The 18273-nt window shown below is 46.7% G+C and overlaps 1 protein-coding gene across 5 annotated transcripts; it reads right to left on the minus strand.

The window, feature by feature from the left end:
- Positions 1-446: 446 nt before the first annotated feature.
- On the minus strand, positions 447-16117 carry YJU2B (YJU2 splicing factor homolog B). 5 transcript variants are annotated; one of them, XM_084835824.1, is made up of 11 exons: positions 16079-16117; positions 14508-14576; positions 13825-13865; positions 12451-12504; positions 8546-8628; positions 8207-8262; positions 7104-7164; positions 4916-5058; positions 4657-4829; positions 2266-2404; positions 447-1138 (listed from the first exon to the last, which is right to left on the minus strand). In XM_084835824.1, the coding sequence occupies exons 3-11, from the start codon at positions 13825-13827 to the stop codon at positions 729-731; spliced, it is 1122 nt and encodes a 373-aa protein (XP_084691950.1). In that variant the 5' UTR covers positions 13828-13865; positions 14508-14576; positions 16079-16117; the 3' UTR covers positions 447-728. The 5 variants fall into 5 exon arrangements, with proteins under 5 accessions (XP_084691950.1, XP_084691951.1, XP_084691949.1 ...); XM_084835825.1 differs by having other exon boundaries at positions 14491-14576; XM_084835823.1 differs by lacking the exon at positions 14508-14576.
- Positions 16118-18273: the final 2156 nt, after the last annotated feature.

Raw genomic sequence — 18273 nt, forward strand, 5'->3', positions numbered from 1 at the left:
CCACCCTTTTCTTGACTATGCGTGCTACTCCATTTCTTCTCAGGGATTCTTGCCCACAGTAGTAGATATGATGGTCACCTGAATTAAATTCGCCCATGCCTGTCCATTTTAGTTCACTGATTCCCAAGATGTCGATGTTCAGTCTTGCCATCTCATGTTTGAAAGGCGGAGTACAAATCAAATCAGATCTCCTCATACATACAACTTAGTTTCTAGCCCCCTGATCATCTTTGTTGCCCTTCTCTGAACTTGTTTCAATGTATCTGAATCGCCGTTTCAAAACATGGGTTTACTGGTTAAAGGGCTGTGAGATGGACTAGTATTGTTTGCTGATGGCATATACGGATCCTTGATTTCTGCTTCTTTCCTTAGCCCAGGCTGGTGGCCTTTGCTAGCAGCCATGCATGTGCGAGTGCCATATTCTGGGCAGGACAAGACACACAGGGTCATAGGGATAGCTGTGTTTATTTTATAGTGTGTTGGACAAAATAAGGAAGGGGTCTTGTTTAAATAACCAGGGGCAGAGGTGCACACAGTCCAAGAAAAGGCAAGAAAATGTAACTCCCAAGGGAACATGCACACACTCATTCACTCGCTCAATCATATTCAGGCATCTAATTGGCTGGTGCAGCGACTGCAGACAGCACAGTCTCGCTTCCTTGAAAAGCACTGCAGTCTGCACACCAGCTCCAGTCATGTTCTCTCCCTCTCCCTCCACAGAGCACTGTTCATAGTCCAGCTTCAGGATCAGATGCAGAGTCTGAATAATCTGCGACTAGAGAGGTGGCAAAACTGGATGGGGGGCTTCCTTCAGCCTCTTGGGAGCCTGCTCCAGGCGCCATGGGAGAGTGGAAGGACACTCCACTTGCCACACTGTCCTGGTCCTGTCTCTTCGCTTGTGCCACGGGACCCAAAGCGTCACTCTCCTCGTCAGTGGACGCTCGCTCCCTGTCCCTGGATTTCCGACGCACGACACCCAGGTTCTCCATAGCTACAGGTGACTTGCCAGCTGGGCATCTCCCAGCAAATGCCAGCCTTTTCAGGGTGTCATTTGCTTTGGTGCTTGAGGCCGGAGTGGATGAGAACCATGGGCGTTCAACAATCTCATTGCGTTTTTGCTTCTGTTTGTCTTCATAGGCTGGAGGGGAAAAGGGGAACGGGTTACCATGATGAACAGCAGGATTGTGTGTGACAGGAACACAGCAATGCAAAAGGAACATCAGAAGCTGCCTTACACCAGGACAGATTATTTGTCTATAAAGCCCAATATTGCCTACCGGTAGTGGGAAACTTGTGGCCCTCCAGATGCTTTGGCCTACAACTCCCATCAGCTCTAGCCAGTAGGGTCAATGGTGAGGGATCATGAGAGATGCAGGCCGAAACTTCTGGAGAGCCACTAGTTGCCCACCCCTGGTTGACTCTGACTGACAGAGGCTTTCCAGGATCCCTGGCAGGGGTCTTTCACATCACCTCCTACCTGAACCTGTTTTAAACTGGAGATGCCAGGGGAATACTGAACCTGGGATGTTCTGCATCTAAAGCACTGAGTTGTGAATAGCTGCGCCCCAGCATCCTCTGCAACGCTGCAAGGATCTTGGGGCACAGATACTTTGGTGCAGTAACAGGGTCTTGAGATGCACACTGCGTGAGCAACAGTACTTTTGTACTGTGGCCTCCAGCCCAGTGATTCTCCAACCATGATTTAGGAACTGTATTTGGGGTGGAAATCTAAAAATGATTATGAGGGAGACAAGACAAACTCTGCCCATGCAAAAATACATCAATTCAAAAACACAAGTGCATGGTCTCGCTGTCTGAAAGGAAAATCCTCTGTGTTAGTACATACTTTATTAAAATGAGTATTATATCCTTGCACTCTGGGTTATGGTGGGTGCTTGACAGATATTTCTTTTGAAAAGATACCAAAGGGATCAATCAGCAAAGAAAGTCAGAAAACTAGGGCAGGGAGCCCAGCTGCTAGGACTGGAGCTCCAAGGACTCATCTGCACAGGGCTTTTGGGGGGGAGGGGGTGCCCAGGGTCAGATATATTAATTTAGCCTTGCACGTCTGATAAGGACACAAGGGGGGACAGGACACCTCCCACGCTTTGAATGCTGTCTTTGACAGGCAGCCACCTGTTTTGTACTGCCAACAACTGTGCTGGACCTTTACACCCCCGCAGTGCTGGCTGGGGCAGCCCTAGCCGTGGCCCCGCATCCTTACCCCACCCTGCAAACGTCCCCAACGGTGAAGTCTTCACGTACAGCCAAGGCTCTGATACTTCAGCAGTGCTGCCAGGTGCCGGTCCTCGTCAGACTCCCGCACAAGTGGGATGCTCAGGTTCGCTTTCGTCTGCAAGGCGAGATCTTTCTCCTCTTCCTCCTGCAGGACTTTCTTCTCTTCCTATGGGACGGGAAAGGGGGACCAAGAACAAAGTCCACATTGGCATTGCCACTGAGCCAGAGGAGGCTGAGCAGGGACAAAACAAGACAGAGGCCAAGGGCAAACGAGGGCTGAGGAATGCAAGCCAGCAGGAGACTCTGTGCTCCCCTCGCTCCACATTTTAGCTGGAAGGGAGTTTTCGCCCATCTAGCTGAGGCGGAGGGGAAGGGAAGGAGGCTGGGGAGGCCTCTGGATACTACCTAAGCTGGCCTCCCCAGTCCCCTCCCTGCCCACCGGTACACCCCCTTTCCCTCCCCTGCAAGGTCCCTTTTGCAACCTCGGAAAGGCAGCCGGTGCAGTTCTCTGCTGGCTGCAAGGGGGCAGGGAGCTCGGACTCCTGGGCCCAGGATCGGACTCCAGCCTCGGATCCAGGACTCTGAACTATCCCATGGCCCCCAGACTCTGTCTAGGGGCCACAGGATTGCTCTCCCCATCACCTGATGAGTGCCCAGTTTCCTGCAGGAGCTTAACCTACTACACAAGGTTGTTGTGAGAATAAAGTGGAGAAGAGGAGGCTTAGGTAAGCCACCTTGGGATCCTTGCAAGAGGGAAAAAGGCAAGATATAAATGTAATAATAAATGAATAAATAAAATAATTAAAAAATAAGAAAAATGGGACAGGAAGCTTTAATCCAAGCTTAACAACTGTTTCTCGCCTGGTCACCTGTAGCTAATAAAGTTACCTCCAGGACACCTAGTAGGAAAGCTGTATAAAACTTGGTTCTCTGTAGGCCACACATTTTATTTATTGAATAATTCTTATTCTGTCTACTCCTACTGGGCTTGAGGTTGGTTTCATTAGGAATTATAAGAAAAAGAAATCAATTAAAAGCAATCAAAAATGCAAATGACTAAGATAAGCGTGTGGCATGCAGGATAGTAAAAGTATTCAAGAGCTAGTCACTTTGATGGACATATCTGCAAAACTGACTTACACTGCAATGCTATACGTATCTGCTCAGGAATAAGTCCCATTAAATTCAATGGGGCTTATTCCCAGATAAATGGGTATAGGACTCCAGTCTTAATCTAGATGACTGCACTGCTCTTGAACTATTGGGTCATGTTTCAATTGAAGGTGGATTGTACCCAACAGCATAGCCCAGATTTTTGTTTTGGAGAGCTTTAAGAGGAGAAACAAGAGGAGAGGTGAGGTAGTAGGAAAACAAGAGAGAAGGGCAGAAAATAAGAAAGAAAGAAAGAAAGAAAGAAAGAAAGAAAGAAAGAAAGAAAAGGGAAGGGAAGGGAAGGGAAGGGAAGGGAAGGGAAGGGAAGGGAAGGGAAGGGAAGGGAAGGGAAGGGAAGGGAAGGGAAGGGAAGGGAAGGGAAGGGAAGGGAAGGGGAAAAGACATATACAGAAAGAAATTCCAAATAAGACCCATGTACAGGACAGGTTGGTAAAAGTTGGATACTGGGTCTGCAAAAGTTGAGGATTACTGGGTCAATTCAACTTCAGTTGATTAATTGGTTGGGGCAAACTTTAATTGGCAGTCTTGCAAGTTAAAGACATACATTCATCTTTTATACATGTTTTTGACTCTGGTATGTAACCATAATAGGAAACAAAACAGAAAAGGTAAAAAGGTTACCAAGCACTGGTAACTTTTCATTATTAAATATCTCAAAAAGGTACGTAAATGGAGGGTTAATCACATGAACTTTTATCTAATTTATATGCAGTCCATGAATTGGTTGAAAGGCAGGTGGCTAATTAACTATTTAAGGCACAATCCTATGGCTGCTAGACAGTGGCTAGATGGCCATAGGATTGGTTGGTTCCCGGGAACCACCCTCGCAGCCCATGCTCCGAGGTCAGTTCCCGGAGAACCGCCTTCCCGCCCCTCCTCTGCAGCCTCGTAGGCGTGGATTGTCCCTGCGTTCATAACAGCGGAACAGGGGGAAAGGGGTCATTCCCAGGAGCGGGGAGTTTGTAAGTGCCTGTACGACACTTCCTATGTGTCATCCAGCCTACCCACCCTGCGCTCCGATGTCCCACGGCTAGACAGCCGAAATCAGCCGTCTAGCCGCGAATGCAGGGCAGCTGGAGTGTGGAGTAGACGATTGGTTGGCAGCCCTATTTTTAAAATTTAAATTATAACTAGGAATGGCATTGCAATTCTATCCTGTTCTCATTTGTCCAGGGCTGCGGACAAATGGATTGCAAGGCTGTGATCAGGAATCCTTCCCCTTCCTCTCCCCTCCCTCCCACTTACCCTGAATTTCCGGCGAAGGAGGCTATTGAGGGCAAAGTCATCCTTCCAGGCACTCTGGGCCTCCTGGATGTTCTGCAGGGTAGGGAGGGCTCGCTGCAGCTTGCTCTGGTCCTTGGAGCCATGCTCCAGCCGGTACATGGCATCCATCTCCAGCTTCTGCTTCTCCTCATGAGCTGAGAAGCAGACACATGCATGAGGCCAGGTCAGACACACCCCCAAGGGCCCCAGCAGCAGGAGGGGCCCTGCTCCTTAGGCTCACCTGTGGCCACGATCTGCTCATTGGCTTCCACATCCCAGCGTTCTTCCTTGCGCCGGGCACCGCTGACAATGACGTAGTCACAGCTGGCCGGGTCCGTCTGCATCTCAATGTGGTTGGGGCAAAGGTGACACTTCATTCGAAACCTGGAAGGCAAAGATTTTTTAAGATTTATTTGGATGGTCTATGTCCTGCTGGAAGCTGCAGTATAAATGTTTTAAATAAATAGATACAGTCAGGACCAGAAATATTGGAACAAGGATAACTGTTTTGGCAGTTGGCCTCTGTACACCACCACATTGAAGTTGAAAGGAAACATGCCCAGATGAGAGCGGAGTCAAGACTTTCAGCTGTAATTCAAGGGGTTTGACAAAAGTGGGGCACTAACCATTCAGGAAGGACAGCCAGTGGCATACACACACACACCCCGTCATTGGTGGCTCATAAGTCATGGAACAAACCAACATCATTTCAAGCTGAAGGATCGCCTTTAATACCTGGATGAAAATCCTTTGCAGTCAATGACTGCCTGAAGTCTGGAACCCATGGACATGACCAAATGCTGAGTTTCCTCCCTCGAGATGCTTTGCCAGGCCTTTACTGCAGCTGCCTTCAGCTGCTGCTTGTTTGTGGGTCTTTCTGCCTTCAGTCTTGTCTTCAGTAAGTGAAAAGCATGCTCTATTGGGTTGAGATCAGGTGACTGACTTGGCCATTGAAGAACATCCCACTTCTTTGCCTTGAGAAACTCTTGGGTAGCTTTTGCTATATGTTTGGGGTCATTATCTATCTGCAATATGAAGCGGCATCCTATCAGTTTGGCAGCATTCAGCTGAATCTGAGCAGAAAGTATAGCCCTATACACTTCAGAATTCGTCCTGTTGCTTTTATCAGCAGTCAGGTCATCAATAAACACCAGTCACCCGGTTCCATACATGCCCATGCCATAACACTGCCTCCACCATGTTTGACAGATGATGTGGTATGCTTTGGATCATGACCTGTTCGTTTCCTTCTCCATACTTTTCTCTTCCCATCATTCTGGTACAAGTTAATCTTGGTTTCATCAGTCCAAAGAATCTTATTTCAGAACTGGGCAGGCTTTTTTAGGTGTTTGCTGGCAAAGGCTAATCTGGCCTTTCTGTTCTTGAGCATTCCCAGTGGTTTGCACCTTGTTGTGAAGCCTCTGTATTTACATTCATAAAGCTGTCTCTGGACTGCAGATGTTGACAATGACATGCCCACCTCCTCAAGAGCATTCTTGGCCTGGCTAGATGTTGTGAAAGGGTTCCTCTTTACCATGAGCAGAAGTCTGCGGTCATCCACTTTAGTTGTCTTCCGTGGTCTTCCAGGCCTTTTGCTGTTGCTGAACTTGCCAGTTAATTCCTTCTTTTTCAGGATGTTCCAAACTGTTGTATTGGCCACTCCCACTGCTTTTGCAATCTCTGATGGGCTTATTTTGTTTCCTCAGCCTAATGATGGCCTCCTTCACTCGCATGGACACCTCTTTGGGCCTCATGTTGGGAGTTCCAGTGAACAGCTATCAAATGCAAATGTAACACTCAGAACCACCTCCGGGCCTTTTACCTGCTTGATTGGTCATGGGGTGCCCAGGAAACAGGCCACACCTGGCCATGCAGATGCTTGTCAGCCATTCGTTCCATTACTTATGAGCCACCAACGACAGGGGTGTGTGTATGCCACTGGCTGTACTTCCTGAATGGGTAGTGCCCCACTTTTGTCAAACCCCTTGAATTACTGCTGAAAGTCCTGACTTCACTCCCATCTGGGTGTGTTTCCTTTCAACTTCAATGTGGTGGTGTACAGAGGCCAACTGCCAAAACAGTTACCCTTGTTCCAATATTTCTGGCCCTGACTGTAAGTCCCTTGCTACAGCTACACATATTTTGCTGGGCAGTAAACTGCAAGCATTGAATTTGGTATCGGATGCTGTGCTCAGCAGCCTGTGAACTTCAGCTTTTTTAAAAGGTATGTTTCTAGTCCTTATCATTACAGGAATAGTATGAAAACACAATTGGGAAGTGCCTGGTAAAATCTGAGAAGCCAGGAGGAGACTAAGCAGGACATCCAGGAGTGGCTAAAGCAAGTGTGAGGATCCTCAGGCCCAACTGGTCACTCCCAACAGACCCAGTGAGCAAAGACAGCAAGACCCCTCTGCCTCCAGAGCACCCACCGGTAGATAGGGGTGGTGTAGTAATTGCCAACCTTCTTCTTCTCTGCATTGTAGCGAACGCCTGCAGCAAACAGAGTGAAGGACAGATGTCTAGTATTTGTATATACCTACAATGGATTTCCTGATCACACACCCCATCAATAATTACCATTTTATTTATTTTAAATACTCATACCCCACCCTTCAAAAAAAAACAAGCCCAAACCTTACCATAATTGTGAAAACAACACAACAGCAGAGGGAAGGGAAGGGAAGGGAAGGGAAGGGAAGGGAAAAGATCCCCCAATATTCTGGCGTCGAGGACCTCTGTTTTAATCTCTAGTTACTAGACCAGCCTTCTCCAATCTCGTGCCCTCCAGTTGGGTTGGACTACACCTCCCATCACCCCCAACCAGCATGGCCATTAGGCTGGGGAAGGCTGGTCTAGACCCACCACCTCCACCTTCCCAGAGCTGAGAATCGAACCCAGAGACCCTAAATCTCATTCCTCTTGTTCTAACTAGCCAAATTCAATACTGCGACCCTTAAGGTGCAATCCGATGCGTGTTCAGACAGAAAAAAGTTCTACAACTTCCAGCATTCCCCAGCCAGCTTAGCTGGCTGGAGAATGCTAACAGTTATAAGTCTTTGCTCTGTCTAAACATGCACAGGATTGCACCCTTCCTCTCTCTTGATGCCCAACCCCTCCTTCTCAGGCGTTTTCCTGACTTACCCTAAGGTGCCAGGGATTTGAGCATACCTGATCACACCTAAGAGCAGAAAACCAGGTGCAATATAGGCATATAGAATTATTGGATGGAGGTCAAACAGGCTGTATTTATTTATATATGTATGTATATACGTATTTGATTTGAACTTCTACCAAGAAAGCGGCACTCAAGAGGGCTTACACTTTTCCTGCATGTAGCTGTCCCACCCCCTTCTCCAAAGTCTCCTGAATTTATCTCATTATTTATTTATTTATTTATGAATGACTGGCTGACTGAATGAGATGTATATACTCCTGAATGTATTTAAAAATGTCTTTAAGCAGTATTTAATTTAACCCCCACTCACTGCCTACTTTACAAGGTGTCTCTTTGGGGGGTGCACCCCACACTCACCCATGCCGATGTGGTTCTGGCAGCCATCACACCAGATGTTATACGGCATCTCAAACCTAGGAAAGAGTAGCCAAGGGAGGTTCACTGCAGGCAGCAGAGGTGGCCAAAGTTTCCTCTAGCTGGAGAGCAAGTCCTGTGTGATGGCCACACATAAGCCGGCTGGCACAGAGCCAGCCCTCCCCTGATATGCAGGGCTGACAGAGAGGAAAGGAAACCATTTCCAATGCCCTCTTGCTGAGAGTACAATATAGTTAGCAATCCCTTGATCAAACTACCAAAGAGTCCAAGACACTCTGCTGAGTATCAGGCACACAAAAGGCTGCATCTCGGTATCCTTACCTGATGATGAGGATGCCTTGGGAGAGTTTACGAGCTCTTTCCCGCAGTGGATGGCTGTTGCGGTACTTATTAAGGGAGCCATGCTGTGAGAGAGAAGATGGGTATTCAATTTCTTGTACATAGATCCATTACGCTCGTGCTTGCAGCTGATTACCATTTGTGAGTCCCTGCAATGCTGACTGTGCCACTGGAAAACAAAGAGTTTCTGCCCAACTTCCCACTGGGAGCTAAGCACGTGCCCAGAATGAAAGATCTTACTGCTCCTGCGTCCCCAAAGGTTTTCTACCAGCTTACACAGAAGTAGCTGAACTTGTGGAACGTTAGATTAGCAGGAAATCTACATGTACCCGTTGATCCTGTTAGGGAACCGGATTATTTTTGTTCTTCCTGGTCATTAACCAGCTTGGTTTCAAGGCTCACCCCAAAAAACCATTTGGAAACATAATGCTACAATCCCTATATCAGCATGAAGGTCTGGGATAACTCCGGAAGGTTTATACTGCTAAATGCAAGCAGTAGCAAGTGCATTCCAGTTACGATCCTTGACAGGGAAAGATAAGGTTGCAGTAGTCAGGCCAACCTTGGCTCTAAGTCTTTGCCTATCCCTGAAGAATATTTGAAAGTTTCTTTTTTTGTAGGGCGTTCACAGCCCTGTCACTTCAAAGCATACCCACTCAATTTCTAGAAGGGTGATACTGCAAGTTACCAATAGATGTACAGCTGGAAGCAATAAACATCTTCAATATCTACTATGTTGTCCTATTTACAATTTGCCAAGGAAGAAATTGCTTGAAGAACTGTCAAATTAGGTTAAGAAGTTGATACTGAGAAGACTTACATTCTTACTTTCCAAGTGTTATATATTTAATACATTCACAGTGTCCAGATTCACTGTTCAGGCTTGGAAACTTAGGAAGGAATTTACAGAGGTACAAATCAGCTGATGGTCAAGCGAATGACCTGTACTAGGATTTTAAAAATATTTTTATCATGTATTTTAAAAATTATTGTATCATTTTCTCACATTTTTATTTTATTTTTAATACTTTAATCCCATTTCCCATTTGTCAATATAAACAAGAGAAAAAGAATTAGTTTAAAAGGATGGCATAAATCATATGCAATCACATAACTTTTTCAATTTTGTTTTATAGAGATCTATCCTTCTGTTAATAACAAAGGGTGAAATCCAATTAAGTTTATCCACTGACAGAACCAGTGGAATTTGGGGGTGGTGGTAATTCCCTCTCCTTTCGACAGCCCCCTACGCACCCTCACAATCTGCTCTGGAGGGTTGGGGGACCCTCCAGGGCAGATTGGGGGGGCACAGGGGGACAAGAGAGGGAGGAAGTCCCATTGTGTGACCGGACTTCTGCTTGCACAATGTTGGCCTCTGCCCCAAGATACCACTGCTGTCTCAATGCTTATTTAAAAAACAGGCAAGAGGAGTACATTCCGCTACTTGTCATGTTGTTTTTAACATCTGCTTGCTGCAAGTAGTTAAAACCTTGTTTGGTTAACTAACAAAGCTGCACTGAGGATCTCAGCTTGCCTGGAGCAGAACCAACAAAAATATATCACATTTTAAAACTAGCCTTCCTTCACCCGTTTCGCTCATCGTGCAAATAAGCCCTTTCTCTATGGCATGAATACTTTTTCAGCAAAGGAAGGGGATGGAAGAGGAGAGCATCCTCAACCCAGCAAACAGGCAAGAGCCCAATTACATTCAATGCTCTTCCCATCTGGGGAGCTAAAGGGGTTTGAAACTGCTTGGCTGCGAGGCTAGAGATGTTCCAGTGAGGAGGCAATCTCTGTCTCAGATCGTCACAATACCAGGGAAACAGGGGCACTGATATGAGAGCCAACTTGCCTATGGCCATGGCATAAACCAGCAATAGAGTGCCTGTTCACCTGGTCAGCTTTCTTGGGTTAAAAAAAACCTCTCAAGTCATTGCAGCTTTGGATTTGTTGAGGGGTGAATTAGGGGTTGAAGCAAGGGAAAGTCATCCGTCCCTGGCAAGATGAGGGCCTTGACCCATCCTCCTTTCAACTCCTGGGTAAGTTTATAAATGTAAACAGAATTGTTATTTCCAGAAATAGATGGTGTTAACAGTTCCAAAGAGAAACACAGTGGTCTCTGAATGACCCAGCAACAGGATGTGGCTCAAACACTCTGGAATTCCTTTCCCCCTGGGTGGCTAGAGTTTGTTATTAGAAATCCAGACGGCATCCAGAAAGCCTAGCTCCTATGCCTACCTCTATTTTAACCCACTTGCGCCCACACAGACATTTCAAATTCTGACCTGCCATGCTGTAACCACTAGGTATACAATCTACTAGGGCAGGGATGGGCAACACACAGTCTGTGGACCACATGCAGTTCCTTCAGCTCCCCAGTTCAGCCCCTGCCACCTCCCAAAATTTGAGGAGGGACCCCAACATTTTTTTAAAACTTCCAAACAAAATGGGTATCCATTGCAAGCTAATTTTGACCCTTTTGGCACTCTGGCAGGTACCAGAGGGTAGCACTGGGAGAGGAGGTTTCGGACCCGTGGCCACTTACTTGTGGGGTGCCACAGGGTTCCATCCTCTCCCCGATGCTATTTAACATCTATGTGAAGCCACTGGGGGCTATCATCAGGAGGTTTGGGGTGCAGTGTCATCAATATGCGGATGACACGCAGCTCTACCTCTCATTCAAATCTTCACCAAGGTTGGCCGTAGAATCCCTGTCCAAATGTCTGGAGACGGTGAGTGGCTGGATGGGGAGGAATAAGCTGAAGCTCAACCCTGACAAGACTGAGGTACTTTTGGTGGGAGACAAGAGGAGGCTGGGGGATGTTGACCTGGTGTTGAATAGGGTACAGCTACCCTTGAAAGACCAGGTCCGCAGCCTGGGGGTCATTTTGGACTCCCAGCTGTCCATGGAGGCTCAGGTGTCAGCTGTGAGCCGGACAGCGCTGTATCAACTCCATCTGATACAGCGGCTGCGCCCCTTCCTTCCCGACCATCTGCTCCCATCGGTAGTACATGCCCTGGTCTCCTCTCGTTTAGACTACTGTAATGCGCTCTACGTGGGGTTACCCTTGAAGACGGTTCGGAAGCTGCAGCTGGTACAGAACGCGGCGGCTCGCCTGATTAAAGGCAGCCGCCGGCGAGATCACATCACTCCAGTGCTGAAGGAGTTGCACTGGTTACCAGTTGTTTTCCGGGCCAAATTCAAGGTGTTGGTTTTGACCTTTAAAACCCTATATGGTTCCGGCCCAGCCTATCTTCAGGAGCGCCTCCAGCAACACCAGACAGGCCGCTTAACAAGATCAGCCTCGGATGGCCTTCTCTCTGTCCCATCAGCCAGGACAGCTAGACTGGTGGGGACGAGGGAGAGGGCCTTCCCTGTGGTGGCCCCCACTCTGTGGAACTCCCTCCCTAGGGAACTCCGTCATGCCCCCTCTTTAATGAGCTTCCGTCGTGCATTAAAAACGTGGTTGTTCAGGCAGGCATTTGGGGTGGGTTAGGGTATTTAAAAAAAAAAAAAAATTATGGTAAAATTTTATTGTTTTAAATTGTTTTATGGTGGGTTGTACATCGCCCAGAGTGGCTGGGTGACCAGTCAGATGGGCGATTAATAAATTTAATAAATAAATAAATAAATAGCAGCTACAGATGCCATTTTGCTTTAATTAAAAAAAAATTATTCCTTACCCTGTTGTTATACCTCCTTTGGGAGATGCAGTTAAAAGGTGGGTCCCAGACCTCCCGAAGTTGCCCACCCCTGCACTAAGAAGTTGTCATGTGCATGCTCTATAGCAATTATTTCCTTGCAATGCAGAAAGGGGGGAAATTGATACCGTCAGTGCACAACTGGAAGTCCTGAACTGCCTTGAGAATCCTGATTGCTCTCTTACCTTGACTGGATCAAAATCAGGTGGATAATACTTATTGACGCCTTTTCTTTCCCCCTGTAAGAAACCAAAGACACCATTAAAGTCCACTTGCTTGATAGCAATTTAAAGTGCATGAGCGCTTTGGAAACACGGTCAGTTCTGTTGTTGCTGTTGTTGTTGAACACAGAGGTTTTCAAGCAGACCCCAGACACAAGTTTTCTTGTTCTTTTCTTGTTCTATTTTAGCCCAGAACAGAGGGCCCCTTTTTAGCCCCAAACACAAGGGCAACTTATGGCAAAGTGAGGACGAGGCAGGACTCACAGCTTGGCCAAAGTTCCAAAGAGCAAAACAATTTTCATATGTCTTTCCCCTTTGTATAAGTACACAAGACTAACCCTACTTGATTGGACCTGGGGTCTCTCTAGTTCAACATCCCGTTTCCCAGAATGCCTAGCCAGATGGTTCTGGAAGCTTACAAGCATACCTTGAAGGCTTCCAATATCCACCCCACCCACATGTCAGGTATTCCGAGCTGTACTGCTTATGAATATGGAGGTTCCATTTAAGTACTGTGGCTAATCGCTAAATCACTCATCCAGCAAATCCCCCTCCCATCTCTATGGCCTTATCCAAGCAGTCACATTATTGAAGCAACAGCTGCTGATTCAAGCCACTTCTCACTTGATGACAGCCATGCAAACAGCTTGGGAATTCAGGGGTGAGGCCAAGTCAAGCTCTCTCTCTCTCTCTCTCTGTGTGTGTGTAAGTCAGCACTTCTGCGGAAGGAGAGACTGTACATATGGCTGCTGCAATTTGCATAAATGTGGCAGCTCACAAAAGGGTTAAGAACATAAGAAAAGCCACAATGAAACCAACCAAAGGCCTAACTAGCCTTACATTCGGTTCACCCAGCATTATTGCAATTGTGCACATCACAATGGACACCTATTTAGACGTTATTTGGAACCGCTGGTTCATACAAATGGTGCCTCCACAGAAGCAGCGCAGCTCTGTGTGGTCCCCAGGTTGCCACCAGATGTGGAGCAGGCCCTCTGGGGCAACTATTCCATTTAAATGTCCATTCAGCTGGCAAAACAGCCGTTGTATGGAGAGCCACCACAGGCTTCCAGTGACGACTACAGGTTATAGAAACAAGTTGACATTTGACAGCAGCCCCCAGGAGCGCACGCAGCGCCTGCTGAGTCGGTAGTCTGCTGGCACTCCAAAAGAGGCGCTGTTTGTGGGAACCAACAAGCCTCTTATAGAGGCTAGAAACATGTTGCCAAAAAGCGCACATCGTGGCATGAAAGGGCTTTGTTTACCCTGTTGAGGTTCAAGCATCATGTGGGGGGAGAACCCCGCTGACTGTGCATGTGTTACGAACCATACACTCACCATGGTGACAGAAGTGTAGCTGAGCTGCTGGAATGGCCTGCCTAAGAGAAGGATGGGAGAAAGTTATTTCTAGGATTTCCCTGGAGAGGAAAGAACAGACTACATCACCCTTTACAGCTCCAAAACAAGGGACCAACCAGTCTCAGCCCCACAAGCTGTTTTTGATACCAGGACACCGACACAGAACGTGTAAAGTAATGGTGTGCCTCTGAGCATGAGTGAAGTGTCTTTCGCACATCCAGCCCCCATACAGCTAGGCAAGCTTGAGCCCTTTAAAAAAAAGATTAAAAGAAGAAGTAAACCATTGGCCCAGATATTTGGCTGCAAAGCTAACCTTCTGGGGGATGTGGTAAGCCTCAAAAGAAGAGCCCTGCTGGATCTGACCAAAAGGTTAATTTGATTCGACAATCTTTTCCCAGCAGCGGCTTGTCAGATGCCTCTAAAAAGCTCCCAAGTAGCATATGAAGGCTGACAGCCTTCCCCTGTTGTTTAGTATCTAGTCTTGAGAGGTATACTGCCATAGAACGTGGAGGTTCACATTTAGCTATCATGGTTCATAGACTGATCTCCAAGAACAGTCCTATCTCCTATGGCCCTGTGTGGTGCCACTTTTCTCTCCCTTCAAAATCCACCTCGTCTACGAACCCTTCAGCTAAAACTCCTCACCTCATACAGAAACTAACCGTAAGCAATTGTTGTGAACCGCCCACAGAGAATTGCTGCAAACCACCCAGAGAGCTTCAGCTATTGGGCTGTATAGAAATGAAATAAAAAAGGATAATAATAATAATAATAATAATAAGCATAGGAACTGCATCTGGGCATGTTGTTATTTATTTATTAATAACATATCTATGCTGCCACATAACATAAAGTTCTCTGGGCAGCTTACAATTAATTATAAAAACAATTTAAATATAAAATTAGACATAAAACCAAAAAAATCAAAAGCAGCATAAATAAACACATCAACAGAATACAAAACTCACAGCAATGCCAGAATATAACAATCAGAACATTCAAAAATCTAAAATTTCTGAAAGATTTTAAGATTTAAAAAAGTATAATGCTAGAACACCTGGGAAAATCAAAAGGTCTTCACCTGACACCAAAAAGAGTGTACAGGAGAACCTCTCTGGGAAGGGCACTCCAGAATAGGAAGCCACCACTGAAAAGGCCCTCTTCCAATTAGCCATTCACCACACTGCATTTGGCAGGGTCACCCAAAGAAGGGCCTCAAACGATGACCTCAGGGATCAGGTAGGTACATATGGGAGGAGGTGATCCCTCTGGTAACCTGGACCCAAGCCATTTAGGGCTTTGAAGGGTAAAATCAGCCCTTTGACTTGGGCCCTGGAAGCTGATGGAGATGGCAAAGCAGTGGTATAATATGATCACACCTTCCAGCCCCTGGCAACGGTCTTGCCGCTCTATTTTGGACTAACTGAAGACCATTTCCAAGGGCAGCCCCACGTACAATATTATGCAGTAATCCAACAGGAACGTGACCAGTGTGGATGACTGCAGCAAGGGTATCCCTACCCATACAGAGTCTCAGTTGCTCGAAGGCTCTCCTGTCACCCTTGTCGCTTCTTCCTCGGGCAAAATTTAGATTACAACTTTGGAGCAGGGGCTTTTTTTCAGTGTTGCCCCAAAGTTACTCAGTGCTAGCCAAATGCTCTTGCCTTTCCTAGTTGGGATGAAAGGTACTCCGGCCCCTTAACCGTTATGGTTGGCAGGGCTGGTGGCAGACTTCGGGGGCCTTGAGCACGGTGCTGCCAATCCAACCCACCCCCACTGGTTGCTTTGTCTTTACTTGTTCTAGTTCTGTGCCAACTGTTTTGAGATGGGGAAAACTCTTTGTTGTTTTGACACGGTTTGAACGCTCAAAAGTGCTAAATAAATGCTGATTATTATTGTTGTTGTTGTTATTATTATCATTACTACCAGCAACAGCACCACCACAGTATACATGTAGACCCCATGCATCTGCATGTACATACACATACACCCCCCTTGAAGGGGCCCTCAGCCAGAGGGGCTTTCCCCATCCCGCAAAATCCCCATATCTATGTGCCCAGCAGCAGAAATGGGGCTGCTGTCCGAGGGATGGTCTTTGCTCTGCCCGACCTGACGCACTGGGGATGATGGCTGGATATGGATAAGCGATTCCCATGGCAACTGAGAAAGGACCGGGGGGGCACACCCGAAGGGTAAAGGGGTGGCCGGACTACAAGAAGATGCCCCCACTGACCTCACACCCGCTTCGCTTTCCTCGGCTCTTCTTTGCTCCGCCTCCTCCGGTGCGTATCATCAAGCCGCGCCAGATGAGCTCGAATCCGGATCCAGCTTCGCCTCCCGGGCGGAGCTTGTCTGGCCTGGTTACCACCTTCCTGCCCCACTGTCGCGGGGAGGGAAGAGGGGCGAGACAGGCTTTGTTCTCTTGGGGCAGGGGATCGGGGTCGCTTTTTTTATCCGGAGGGGAAGAGAGACTTTTCTTTTGAAGGAGGGGCGTTTCTCTGGAATCCAGGAAAAGACCGCGCTGGGCCTGTCTCCACCAAAGCGGCGCCACAATGCAATTCGGAGTAAAGCCCACTGACTCTCTCCGCTGTGGTTTACTTCTCCGTCGCGTGCATGCAGCCGTACCTGGGTGGCGTTTACTGCTCACCTCAGACGTTGATGATGATCCTAATTCTTACATCATTATTTTGCATATTTACTCAACCTAAAGCTGCAATCCTGCGCCCACTTAACTTGGGAGTAACCCCCCTTGAGTCCCCAGTAACTCAGTGACTTCTGAGTAAACGTACATAAAACATCGGGATGCACGAGGCAAGCGGGCTTAGGGTGCAATCCTATGCATGTTTAGACGAAACGACCTACAACTTCCAGCATGCTGTTTGGGGGTTGCAGGACTTTTTTCTGCCTAAACATGCATAGGATTGCACCCTTAAGTCATTTTTGTGACAATTTTGCATTTAAAGTACTTTACAAAACATTCTGGTAACGTTTACAGGAACGGCGGATAAAATGTTTCCCAAAGGGAGTTATTTATTAACGTGGAGAACAGTTGAGGAGGATCCACAAATGCAGGGAGATTTCAGAAGCTGGTCACTATAATCCCAGTTAGGACACATGGAGGGCAACGTAGGCCTCTTCCTTGTCCCTGAATTAAACTCATCTTTCCATGTCCAATCCCATGTTTACAGCCCAATCCCTTACAAATGTAGTTATATGTCCAATGGAGCTTACTCCCAAGTAGGTGTGCACAGCATCACAGCCTTAGCCTGCAATTCTATGCAAGCTTACCTGGGAGTAAGTGCCATTCAACACAGTGGGATTTACCTTAGGGGTGCTTTTAGTTAGTACCAGTGAGAAGAGACTGTGGGCATCTATTCTGCTTTTTTCTCCTTTTCTGCACTAAAAAGGTGGAAGAAGTGGTGGGAAAACATGGGAGGGTTACAAGTGGAAGACAATGTCATCTGGACCCCCATCAAACTATGTGAATGAGACAGGGCAATGGTGTGATAAAAGCCTCGTCTGGAAGCATCCCAAGTAAGTGTGCATAGGATTGCACTGTTATATTTTCTAAGCGCCCATCATGTTTTCTAAATGCCTAAACATTTCCTTTCCATCCCACACTGTATTTGCTACTGCCACCACTACCAATATATTCATGACTTCCTTTTGGGCTTCCCTTCCACAAAACTAAACAGATCCAGTTGGTACTTGCTTTCCCCCCCAAGCTCTTCCCAGATTTACAACACCTGCAGTTTGAATTAATCATGAACACTGGGCATGGTGGAACAGTGGTGGTCCTATCAACATAAGGACCAGGTAAGTCGGACACGACTGAACAACAACAACAAAACTAGTTTGCTATGGGAGAAATATGACAAAAGCTGGGGAAAAAAATCTCTTACCATTTTCTAGGGTATGGCAGATTTTTCTCAATCCCCTTTTGATCAAATCTGTTATTATGGAAGCCCAACATGGTTAGGAAATTTGTTACAGCCAATTCCTCATCATTAATCTGACACTGGAAATGACAATACATTTCTAGTATAGTGTCTTGTTGGATGCAAAATCCTTCTAAGCGACAGGCTAGAGTTGTGTTTTGTATCACCTGGTTTTCACAGGAGAACGTTTCCCAAACATCCTTTAAAAATGATGTTTTAAATCTGTAATGCTTCATTTGTGAAGCTGCTAATGCAAGATTTAAAAAAAACAAAAGACATTTTCCAGATCTCTGTAGGTTTTTATAGTCAAATTTCAGACTCAGAAAATACAGAAATCAATTTAAGCACCACTTGCGACAATAGATATATGTGAAAATAATCCTCTGGGTTCTCACATTATAGTGATTTGATAAAGTGATGGCATTAATTCTGAATGGAGTGCCAGAAGTTGTCACCCCAGGATTAGGTATGAGTGTGGGAAGTGTGTTAA

The sequence above is a fragment of the Heloderma suspectum genome, chromosome 2 (assembly GCF_057233095.1).
Source record: "Heloderma suspectum isolate Gila_16-S chromosome 2, 16-S_ref, whole genome shotgun sequence".
In the NCBI taxonomy this organism is placed as follows: Eukaryota; Metazoa; Chordata; class Lepidosauria; order Squamata; family Helodermatidae; genus Heloderma; species Heloderma suspectum.